Raw genomic sequence first — 12,330 nt, 5'->3', positions numbered from 1 at the left:
CATGTCACAGTAGAGACACAAAATACAAATATGAGCACTTAAAATTAGCATAATATGGCCCCTATAAAATCTTATTGTGGTTAATTGATTTATTGGATGCTTTGATTGATTTATCAAAGCGTAGACATGGTTTCCGTCTGACATTATTTTGTATCTGAGAGGTTGCACATTGATGTTGCACTCATTTTCAGGGGGCTCTGGAATTGCACTGGGTAATAAGGCTGTGATAACAGATGGGCAGGGAATAACTCTCACACACACACACACACACACACACACACACACACACACACACACACACACACACACACACGGTTCACTGTAGATCCAGAGAATGTGAAACTGTATAGACAAATCTCCACTAAGCAGCTTTGCACTGGAAATGAGTTCTCACAATGCAGTGTGTTACAGACTGGCTGACAAAACTACTGGAGAGTAGTTGGAGCGATTTATGCTGTGCAGCGTTAAATCCTGCAGCAGAGGCATTCTACTATAGCATACAAAGTGGAATTAGCCCAAAGCTGGATGAACCGGAACACATGTGTAGTCATAGCTGACACGTTATGTGCACGTGGCTTTCAAACAGCGTGAACTCCAGCAAATGATGCGGCTGGGAATGTCAGATGATGCTGCTTTCCTCAGAACAAATGAACCAAGCTCCTGGCAAGGCTCTATATGGTTATCATGATAACCAAGTCCACAATACTCTGTTGTGTGCAATACTATACAATTTCACCTTTTTATACTTAGCTCTTAAAATGCTGCTTCTTTTTTTATTTTTTTTTACCATAGATGTGACCTATTTCTCTTTATTTTCATATTTGGATTAAGTGCCTCTCCTGTGACATGTCTCCATGCTTTAATGTTCAAAAAGCTCTTTATTTTTCTCATACTGCCTGTGCTGCAGGACCTCTTTTCACCCTCTGTCTGAAACCAGAGCCTAGTCTGCTCTGATTGGTTAGCTGGCCGGCTCTGTTGTGATTGGTCAACTGCTTAGAGATGTCCCGCCCCTATGCCTATCGTGTTCAATGTTTTTTATTGCTAGCCTATATAAGTGTGAGTGTATGGGGTGTCATTATGTTTCTGAAGTAAACAAAGGAGTTCAATTTAAGGCAGGGGAGAGAAACACCCTCTGGAGGGACCACAGGGATTATAGCCTTTGCAGACCATTTATATGCACACAAACCATATAACACACTACAGGAAAGGGAAAACACTCTATTATTTTGGACTGTTACCTGAACTGTTGTGTTTTTCTGTAAAGGTCCCATCTAGGGGACCAAGAAAGGATTTCTGATTCTGATGGCATTATGTGCAGCCTGATAGAAAGTTGGAAATGTTATATTTTTAATCAGTCCAGCACCTCACCTCATTGGTTATCTAATGGTATTTTTGTAACAACACATTTGCCAATCTTTATTTGCTCCATTTTGCAAGGAATTTGTTGTTGACCCCTGTAGCCATGCTAGTTAGACCCTCTGATCCCGTGATGCAGGATAACCCACTGTGGATTATGCTTCATCACACCCCCCTCTGTCAATGTTTAACTGTGCATGCTCCATGCTCCCCTAATGTCTGAGCTTTGAAATCTAGGAAGGGATTAGAGGTTAACGTCAGATTTAGTGTTTAGCATAAACAGAAAAGGATGTTAGGAGCTATCAAAGTCTATGCTTGGAATAGCATTTGCTTTTATGCTTTGTGTGTTCATGATAAAAAGTGAAATAGCAAAGGGAGAAGATGTAAAGTAAACATGTATGTGCTTTGGCTCAGTGTTTCCTTTGTTCTGTATGTGAGGTCATGTTTCCACTTCCAGACAAACCCAAGCACCGCACTCAGTCATATGACAGTCAGAGCAGGCGTAACAATCTCAGACAGGAATCTGCTTGGTGTTTGTTTGTGCCTGAGGGCAAATAAATCAGACTTTAATGTCGTCAATCATCAAGTGGGTGGATTTATTTGACTATAATCCCATAAGTGTGTTTTTCTCAATTCTTTTGTGTGTTTCCCCCTGTTTTTATTATCCTTGATCTGATTAAATATGTCTAATCAGAAGAAAGGTCATAGCGGATACAGTATGAATAACACAGCATATGCTTCTCTATCCGTGATAGAGAATAATACTTCAGCCTTCTTCCCTCTCCTCTGTTCCCAATTGAATGATGCTCTGCGTGCCCTCTATATACAAAATGTCACATAACTCAAACTCTACATTATTGTATTTAATAGTATTTGTTTAATGTCGGGTGCAGGTATTCGTGGTTCCCAGATGATGAATCCTGGTAACTTTGATCATCCTCTGACTTTTCATGTAGAGCCACTATGAAGTTAAAATCTTTCCCCTTCGGATTGAAATATTTCAGAGTCTTTACGATGGATTTGCCCTGAAATGCAGAAATGTAAAATGATGCAAAAAAAAAAAAAGCTGCAAGAAGTTTAACCCAAAAAGGAAACGGGACCACTAAAAAGTGATGCATACAGCTGGGACGGCTGCGCTTGTTGACTTTATGATTGATTATACGTTATTTATCTATGTTTTTATATACATACTGTATATATATCTATGTATAGATATCTATACGCTGTGGTTAATGATAATAGATCTGCAAAACCCATCAGCACAGCTTTGCCTTGTTCATTTGCAAATGTTCTGTTTGGCATTATTGCTTTGCATTTTAGTCACAGTACGTCTTAATTTATGGACCTGGAGTTAATATAAGAGGAAGAGACTAAGCTGCTCAATACTGACACGTCTAAAAATCGTGGATGTGTTGTTAAGAATTCAAATGAAATGGAACCAGATGACACTGAGCCTGAATTCCAGGATCTTATTGTCATAGATGTGCAATAAATAATAGAGGATGTGTTATAATAAAGGTCTAAAAGGACAGTAATCAAGATAGAGAACATTTTATTTTATTCTAAATAAAATTCTACTTGGCTTACTTTCACTGCTATGATCTAAATCCAGCGAACTCAATAAGGATTTAATATAAATTTGATAAATCCCCACATTGTTTCTAAAATACTTTAATTCAGACCAGTTTATGCTGATGCTGGTAAACCTCTGCTGCTTGGCTAACAGTGATGGATGGTAGGCTTTGGCATGCAGTCTCTTAGCATTAAGTTAGCATTTAATTAGCACAATTGGCTCTGGTGTTTGGCCTGTGAGAATCACACAAAGCTACATAGCTAAAACTAATGGGTTTAACAGTCTAACAGCTGTGGTCTTTGTCTGACTCCACTCAAAATGCAAAGCAGACCATAACGTCCTGACCTTCCCTGGTGAGACAGTGCAGTTATGAGCTAATTTTCCCCTCATCCTGTCATTTAAACATGTATTTCATTTCTCTCATCCCTTTTAACAACACATTCCAAACTGGATTTAATCATGGGGAGTTGATAAATAGTGTTGAAACAATATCAATTGATTAGTTAAGCGACAGAAAATGAAGTAACATTGTCATTTCCTGTTTGATATCACTTATAATACACAACATGATACCTTAGGGGTTCTTTTTGTTGGAGCCATTGAGTGTTGTGCAGCTATCCAGGGGCTGCATGCTTTGATAGTTTTCTAGTTGGATTAAATCCAAATTGAGATAAACTTGAAAAAAAGCGGCAGCTCTAGGAATAAATATGTAACCGAAGAAAAGGACAGGTGCTGATTCTGCCCTGGTTTACCAGGAGATCCTACCCCCTGTGCTGCTTGAGCTAGCTAAACTAAGGTCTGTCTCTCAGAGATGCCAAGTGGTGTTACGAGACAATATGGGCTGGTGCTGGCTGCTTAGCATGCTCATTGATCGACATTAAAAGTGTAACATCTTAACCGGCTCATCATGTCAGGATATTTTTTTAATGTTTTGAACCAAAAAATATGGAAATATATTGTACACTTTTTGGGGGTTGGCAGATTTAATAATTATAAAACACTCAATTAAGTCGGAAAGGTCTTGGGTTTGATTCATTTTTACTTTGGACTCCACACTATAAAACACCACAAGACAAAAGACCAGAGCATGTCAACAAACACCTGGCTATATTTACCCAGATGCTGCTATTATAAATGTGTGATTTACTGAACAAGGTCTAGATGTTACATGTACCCTTGTCAACATAAAGATCTGCTGTCATGTCATATTGTGTTGATGTTCTGAAGCCTTTTTATATCTGAGCTGTGTACTAAAGCTCATTTTGCAAGCTGAAGAGAAATTCAACCTTGAATGGATCGGAAACTGACACCTGGACATAACATGCACATGTCCCCTTATATAATATTAAAAAAATTAAACATACAGGTGAATGGTAGATGGATATTGACAGTAAAGGTAGGGGCCTTTAATGTGATAAACATGTGACTGAGGAAGAATTTGAAGCTAGCAAGGTGACTATTTATCCAAGCTTTTGTATCAGGAAGCCATTACTTATTAAGACTAAGTTCAGGTAAGGTAATGAGGTGTTTGCAGTGGTTTAATTTCTCTATAAAAAACATTTCCCTGTGCGTCACAATGGTTTTTACTTGGGCCAGCTCGCCAGGTCTCAGTGTCTTAGGAATGCTGCAATGTAAGCCAAACTGTTTGATGTTATTCTTGCCTGTGATGATGGCCACTGCTTCACTTTGCTGCTCTGGCAAATCTGCTTCAGTTGACATATTCATCCTCGCCCCACTTTCTTATCCTCTTTTCCTCTCCGCTTCCTCTACACCTCTTCCTCCCTTCCATCCCATCATTCTGCTTGGTCGCCTGGAGGCCTGGGAAACAGTCAGGGAGATTTCTAAGTAGAATGGAGACATGTTTGCTTTAGCCTGTCTCCATGTCAAGAGTAAGACGCTGCACAGTCACAAGGAATATTATTAACTACAATCTGTCATAGATTTAACTTAATTATTTGAGAGGAATGTGTAAGAAATGAATTTATCAGGCTCACATATTTGTCTGTGATAATTTTCTTATTGTTTTGTATCTTAAAAGAATGGAACATCGGTCAATGGCATATCTAATTTGGTCACCACAGTCAAAACCAATGTGTTCTCCCCAAAAGGCAACATTTTTTTCTTCCAAGGTTTGTTCTCTACTTATGAATCATATCAAAGCATGCAGACACAAAGTATTCGTGCAGTACATGCTATTGGAACAAACTAATGGCAAGATAATATGACATTTACAGGTCTTGTAACCTTGAATTGAATTGGTTTTCTTTTCTGGAAATACATTTTTTGGGACTCGAAACTGTTCATCTAGAAGTTTGCTTTAAGATTTTATGAAAGGTCCAAAAAAGAAAGAATAATTAGGCATATGGAAGTTACATTCAAGGTTTGTGTATGGCTGCAAATATTTTTTTATGTGACAACACCCTTTCTTCTCCACTCGTCAAAAATAAAATCAGAGGACCACCTATTCATGAAGGTCATGGTTGAAAAATATTGGAGAATGTCACTTTTAAGATCCTGGCAATCAAAGAACCAAACTGTAGGAGAGTTGCTAATATTGGGCTCAAACTTTATATGTATTTAGTAATGTAAGTTTGTGTACCTATTGCAATTGTTTTTGTCTTTAACTGAGTGTTAAAAGGTCTTGAATCTGAATTAAACCAAGAGAAAAGAGCATGAAACACGATTAGTACATTTTAAAAGGTAGCCATTCGTTGCCATTCAATGCCTTAGATCCTATTAAGGAAGAATTTTCGATTTCTATCTGATTGACTTCAGCTATTGGATTGACTTCTGCAAAATACTAAAGGACCAATTCTTTCATTTTGTTAAATTGAAAGTGAAAAATTGTCAAACCCATCAGCGCAGCCTTTCATTTATTCCATCCGTTGAAGTGATTCTTCTTTTGCGGATCAGATACTGTGACAGCCTTTGACTGAATTCTCGAAGACGTGGTTTTAGATAAGTTGCGGATAAGAATCAGGAGCCTGAAAATCCACATGCTTCAGAATATAAAACCATTAGCTGCTGGGTAGGGCTGAACATTTCATATCTGTCACATTTTCTGCAACATGCTTCACTGAGGAGGATCTCTCAGTTATATCCTGAGGTTACATCAGGTCCCTGGAGGTGTGTGTGTGTGTGTGTGTGTGTGTGTGTGTGTGTGTGTGTGTGTGTGTGTGTGTGTGTGTGTGTGTGTGTGTGTGTGTGTGTGTGTGTGTGTGTGTGTGTGTGTGTGTGTGTGTGTGTGTGTGTGTGTGTGTGTGTGTGTGTGTGTGTGTGTGTGTGTGTGTGTGTGTGTGTGTGTGTGTGTGTGTGTGTGTGTGTGTGTGTGTGTGTGTATTATATCATGGTGTCATATATCAGAGCTTAGACAAAGAGGTGGCATTCAGCCGAACCCCTGATGGGGAGAGGAGGACAGGCCTCTCATGACTCCTCCTTCCTCTATGAATGTCCATTGATGTGCTCTTGATCTTCATGTCTGCACACACACACACACACACACACACGATTCTGTTTCTCCTGATCTCTCACCTTTCACCGCGCTCATGACCTCTCTGAGCCATTCAATGACCCTCTTCCTCTCATTCACTTCTTATTTTCCTGTCCCTGATACCTCTCTGTCTCTGATCCTTGTCTCTGTCCCTCCGTCTTGCATCCCCTTTCTCACAGTTGTTTTTATCTCTGTGTTTTATTTGTTGTCTCGCTCCATCTCTGTCTTTTCTCTGGGTGCAGTGCTGCAGAATAATCCCCCGTGTGATTTCCGTCTCTTGTCTTTTGTCTTGGCTTTGACATTGTTGCCTTTATCTACCGTGACTCTTCAATTCCAGGGCGGATTGAGTGCTATAATTGAGCATGGCATCTTACCAACATCCACCAACCACCGATGTAGACATGTTGTGTTTTTTGTGAAATTATTATATTTTTGTAAATTACAAGCATACTTATAATGCATTTTAATACTTTTTTTTTTTTAACTTCACTTAAAGCAAAAAATATCCATTGAGTGTAACTTATAATCACATTGTAATGCAAATTATTGGTGACGACAATGCATTATAAATAGAGTTTAATGTATTATGACTATGTGACCATATAAGTCATTATAACAAGTGCTTAGAATTATAACTGTACAGTGTTATACGCATTATGTAACATGTTATAATTAAAGTTATATTGCACTATTAACTTACCAAATTCTTACTTTTTATTTACTTAAAAAATAATATTGGAAAATATTAAATTGAGTGAGAGGTAATGTTGATTTACATTTATGTTTTGAAATTTCATTTAGCTGAAACTTGGAATGGTTACGTTGCAAAACATAAAGAAATGTGATGCCTGGACAACGTTCTTTTGTTTTTATTTCAGTAAAGACAGTTGGCATATAATTGTAATTTAGTAAGCAGTGGTGATTGAATATTAAGCAGGCAGTAGGCCTATGTTAGCAGAGGGTTAGCTAGCTAATCTGCTAGCAAAGTTAGCAGCTAACACAGAGCACAATTCAGTAGCTAAAAAGACACATTTTCCCACCCACTTTGGGAACATTGGTGGAAAACAATTCAAAGCTAAAAGTAAAAGTAATATTTGTCAGAAACACTAGCGCAAATGAATACTAATGTTGTTCTGAGTCTGTGTGAATAAGAAACAGTTAGCTAAAGTGTCATCATGCTACATTGAGTTTTTGAGCTAATATGTTTATGATGTGTTAGCTATTGCACTTTTTCCCAAAGTTGCCATTCACTAAATGCTGCCACTGCATAGAAAATAGTTTTTATGACAGAGATAAAATATCACAAGGACCATATAAAACCCATAGCATTGCTTGTTGTTAATGCTTTATAGTGGTTCCTAAGCTTTAGGTTGTCCATCGTGACTAATGTGACCTAAACTTTTAAGACGTATTGTGGCTGTGCAAAAACCATGTTCAGCGTAACAACTCATATGCTTCAGGAATGATTGGATGATGCGCTGTTTTTTTTAACAACTTCCCAACTTTAAATATAGTCGTCTTTCAAGCCAAACTGTTGGGTGGAGTATCATTAGGTCCTGAAAGTGTAAAATGAGTCTCAAAGGACAGATGACCTCTCTAATGACATACCTATGAACTCCCTTCTCCTTTAAAAGACTGACTATCCACATGAGGACATGCGTGATGTGATGATGGTGTTTTCCTTTTTCCATGCGTCAGTTAATCACAAGAGCTACTATCAGTAATTGGCCCCCAGCGTCAGCCTATGAAAGGCCAGTGTGTTCTTGCGTGTGCTTATGAATGACGGAGGGAGCTCTCTCGTCAAATGTTGAGTCATGAGGTCACCTTATACAGATGTTTAAGCTCAGGATTGAAACACAATAGAGGATCATATTGCATAACAAAGACAGAAATACATGTTTGTTTTGATGATGTGTCAGATGAACAACAGAAAAATATTCAGGAAAAAATGTTTATGCATTCTTCAAAATGTATTGTATTGCTTGCTTAATATACAAACTTCCATCTTTATCATCAGACCCCAGTTATTTAATTGGATCTTTTTTACACTGTGCGTTTTGCGTTGTATTGTGTGCAAATACAATTCTTGGAAGTAACATTATGTTCATAGATATAATACTTAACAGAGGAAAGTAAGACAGTTGAATGAGTGTAAATATAGAAAATTGACAGTGTGTGTACAACTGGCCTGAATGCTTTTTTCTCCCGTGCTCTCTCAGGTGATTGAGTCTTTGGGCATCATGATCTACAAGGCTCTGGATTATGGACTGAAGGAGAATGAGGAGAGGGAGCTCAGCCCCCCTCTGGAGCAGCTCATCGACCTCATGACCAACATGGCCGAGGCTGAGAGGGACGCCTGCCCCGACGAAGGCTATGAGGCAACAGAGGAAGAGGATGAGCCGGAGGATGACCCTGACAACATCTGCAGCGTCCACGGCTACAGAGATATCCTTGAGGTATGTACACAGTAGCTGAGAAGGTGACTGCTGCAATCTATTCTGTTTGTTCAGCTATGTTGGCTATTGAAACTAACTATCAGGTGGTTTGGACTGACTGCAAACAAACCTTTCTTGTCATGATCCGTGTTTCGTATCTGTCATGTCTTTGTGTTGTGTTTTATTTTGAAATGTTTTCCCCACTTGTGTCACTCTTTAAGTTTCACTTCCTGTCTGCGTTTCCCTCCTGTGCCTGATTGCGTTATTGTGTTCACCTGTTGCCCCTGTGTTTCTCCTCCCCCTTCCAGCTGTCTCTCTCTTGTGATTACCCATGTGTATTTAGTCCCTGTTTCCCTTTTGTCTGTTGCTCGGTCATCGTCATTTCTTCCCTGATCGTGTCCATGTGACCTGCCTGTTCCTGTCGCCCTTCATGTCTGGAGCTAAGTGTTTTTCATGTCCTGTGTTCCCCTTGATTCATGTTTTCATCAACAGCTTTTGAATAAAGCTCGCTTTTTGTTTTTGACCCTTACCTGCTTCCCCTGGATTTACTGCAGTTGGGTCCTGTTTCCCCAACACTGACATTTCTTGCTTTTGCTGGAAATGTAAAACACATCATTTTCTGTTTAAGGCAGATATAATATGGGAGTAGTTGTCACGTCATCAGCTTATAAGATATCACATTTAAAGCTGCACGTTTAAGTAAGACATAAGGAAAAAACGATGCTTTATGTTCAATCTGTGGCTTATAAAATTGTCACCTAAGTGTAATAATGACTCCCAATGCTTTTGGATGATATTGCTATATTTTATGTTTCGGACAAAAATGTTAGTTTGAAAATAACAGTGAATTCTGTTGAAGTCAGAAGTATTACAGCAATTTGAATCAGTCGAGATAAAGTAACTCAAATAGATAAACAGTTATTGACTAAAAATAATCACTGATGGATTCCTGGTACAGATGATATCAGTGAGGGTAACTGATTTTCAGTAAAACATTCGAGTGAGAAAATGAAAATGTTAAAGATGGCTCTGAGCACAGAGATTATAATCACAGTGCAGTCTGGCTGCCAGCCTCATCCATGCTGGGAGTCATGTATCACTGTTGTCCAACCGAACACGCAGCTCACATCGCCCCACACTGTTTACATAATGAACACACACACACACACACACACACACACACACACACACACACACACACACACACACACACACACACACACACCAACACACCAACACACCAACACACCAACACACCAACACACACACACACACACACACACACACACACACACACACACACACACTGATCTCCGAGTCTGAGGTATCTCAGCAGTGTGGCAGTCTGGCTGGCCTGATGGCTAGCTAGCTGTCGGTTCCAATTGTTGTCTCTGTGTTTGTCACCCTGTGACCGTTCTCTCTCTGTGCTCCCTCAGTGCACCTTTTGTCCTACTGTACTGACCTAATAAACTGTAAAACACACATTGGATATAGCATTGTTTCTACTCACACACTTGTGATAGGATGAATGTAGGATACACTTTGTGCAGAGACGGCTGTATGGAGGCCAAGAGCATGCCAAGCATTGACCAAGGGTACATTCTGTTCCCCTGAGTGACAGTGCAGACGAGTCTTGTAAAAAATGAAATGTAGTCCAGAGTAAATAATAACAGTTACATTTGTTTTGCTTAAGTCTGAACACTGGGAGCAATCAAGAAGAAACTGATAACACGATTCCGGTCCCTAATTGAGGTAGATGTGATACGGAACAATAGGTAAAGCTACAACAATGACTCAATAAGTTAGTTGATTGAAATTAATGCTTGCAGTTTCCCTATTCAATTTGAATATTGCTTATTTCTTTATGATTGCGAACCGGCTGTTGGTTGAATAAAACAAAAATAATATAACAAAGCTTAAACAAATCAACATTTTTCTGACATTTTATTAGTTCATTTACAGAAAACAAATTCATCAGAATGATCAATGTGTTTGTTGCTGCCCAAATATAGTTCCATTTGTCTTGTTGCTTATCCTAGGCAATCTTGTAGCTGGAGAGGAGGGACTGTTGACCAACAGTTGTTTGTTTAGCATTGTTAGCTAACAAGCCAGCTTGTAAATGATCATCATATTTAGGAATAACACAGATAGACCACACAGTGTTGACCAAGCATAAAGGAGCCCAAACATGGCTCCCAGACAGGGCTTTACATAACCTGAAATCGCTTTACTGGATTGTTGATGATATATCAAAATGACATGGATATTGACCCATTTATCGGCTTACAAAAATAAAAAAAATTCCCCTAAATGCATTTTCCTTTATCACCGTTGTGTTTTTGGTCAATAGACTGTGTACTAAAAACTATTTTTCTCTTTACTAGCTGTGCACATCTCACCTACCCAGTCTCTCCGACGTCCCCGGTCACTACCAGGCCGTGTGCCGGGCTCTGTACACAGAAACCAGGGAGCTGGGTACTTTCCTGGAGAAGATCAGAAGTGCCAAAGAGGTGGGTTCTTATCTTTATCATCTTGGTATGATGAATGCATATGCCTTTGCTTTTACAAGTCTTATTTAAAAACACAGCTTGAACCTACTGCACCCGGCACTCCCCTCTAATGAAAGGTCACAGGATGATGACTGACCTTTACATGAAGCACAGAGCAGCAAGGCACCGCTTTAAAAAGATTTAGCACTGTGACCTTACTGTACATGCGACCCACCCCAGCAATCAACGAGTGTTAGGATTGTGGAGCTGTAGTGCCTATAGATCATAGCCACATTTTGTTATTCTATTTATTTATTTAAGAAGGGACATCTATTCTAGTCTATTTTTATGTGTAGTCCCTGGCAGGTTAATGGCATTAATAGAAAACGAGCACAAAAAACAACCCCCACAAAAGTACAATAACAACATGTATTGAAGCACATATGCACAATTAAAAGCACACAATACAAACTCATAAACACATCAAAGACTTAAAAGGCACAAACAATCGAAAAATTAGTTAATGACAGGATGTTTGATTGGCCATTAGCCGCTGTTTTACATTTATACATAGAGAGTTGAGAGATGGAAAGACATACGATTGCATATTGATTGTTCCATTACACTATGCATTTTGACAAAAAGGAAGATTTCTGAAAACACATGATTAAAACATATGCTCATGTGTTTTAGCAATTCTGGTAATGCAAAACAAAGTCTATATTAATATTTCACTTTTAGCTGTAAATTTCAAATAAGAAAACCATCAAAGCATAAAAGGCATATCTGAGTGATCCATAATGCCTGTTTCGATAATAATCCATCACTTCAGAGAGGATGAGATGGAGTGTAGCATGACATAGGCATAGACACACAGAGACATGCAGTCAGCGGTCACACAGCTGTGTGTGACGGAGCGGAGGCGCTCTGCTGATACACAGAGGCATCCGCCGTGGTAATGACCGTGAATAAAGAAATGAATGGACA

General features: G+C 39.0%; 1 protein-coding gene across 3 annotated transcripts in view; it reads left to right on the top strand.

The window, feature by feature from the left end:
• Positions 1-12,330, top strand: part of spire1b (spire-type actin nucleation factor 1b) — a 39,203-nt gene that overhangs the window by 7,524 nt on the left and 19,349 nt on the right. For all 3 annotated transcript variants that reach the window (XM_063879103.1, XM_063879100.1, XM_063879102.1), the window contains exons 3-4: positions 8,639-8,875; positions 11,239-11,364. In XM_063879103.1, the coding sequence (XP_063735173.1) occupies positions 8,639-8,875; positions 11,239-11,364 (363 nt within the window). The remainder of the gene's footprint in view (positions 1-8,638; positions 8,876-11,238; positions 11,365-12,330) is intronic.

Source organism: Eleginops maclovinus, chromosome 3 (assembly GCF_036324505.1).
Source record: "Eleginops maclovinus isolate JMC-PN-2008 ecotype Puerto Natales chromosome 3, JC_Emac_rtc_rv5, whole genome shotgun sequence".
NCBI classification, from domain to species: Eukaryota; Metazoa; Chordata; class Actinopteri; order Perciformes; family Eleginopidae; genus Eleginops; species Eleginops maclovinus.
The sequence above is the reverse complement of the archived record's forward strand: the minus strand, read 5'-3'. Positions and strand labels throughout refer to the sequence as shown.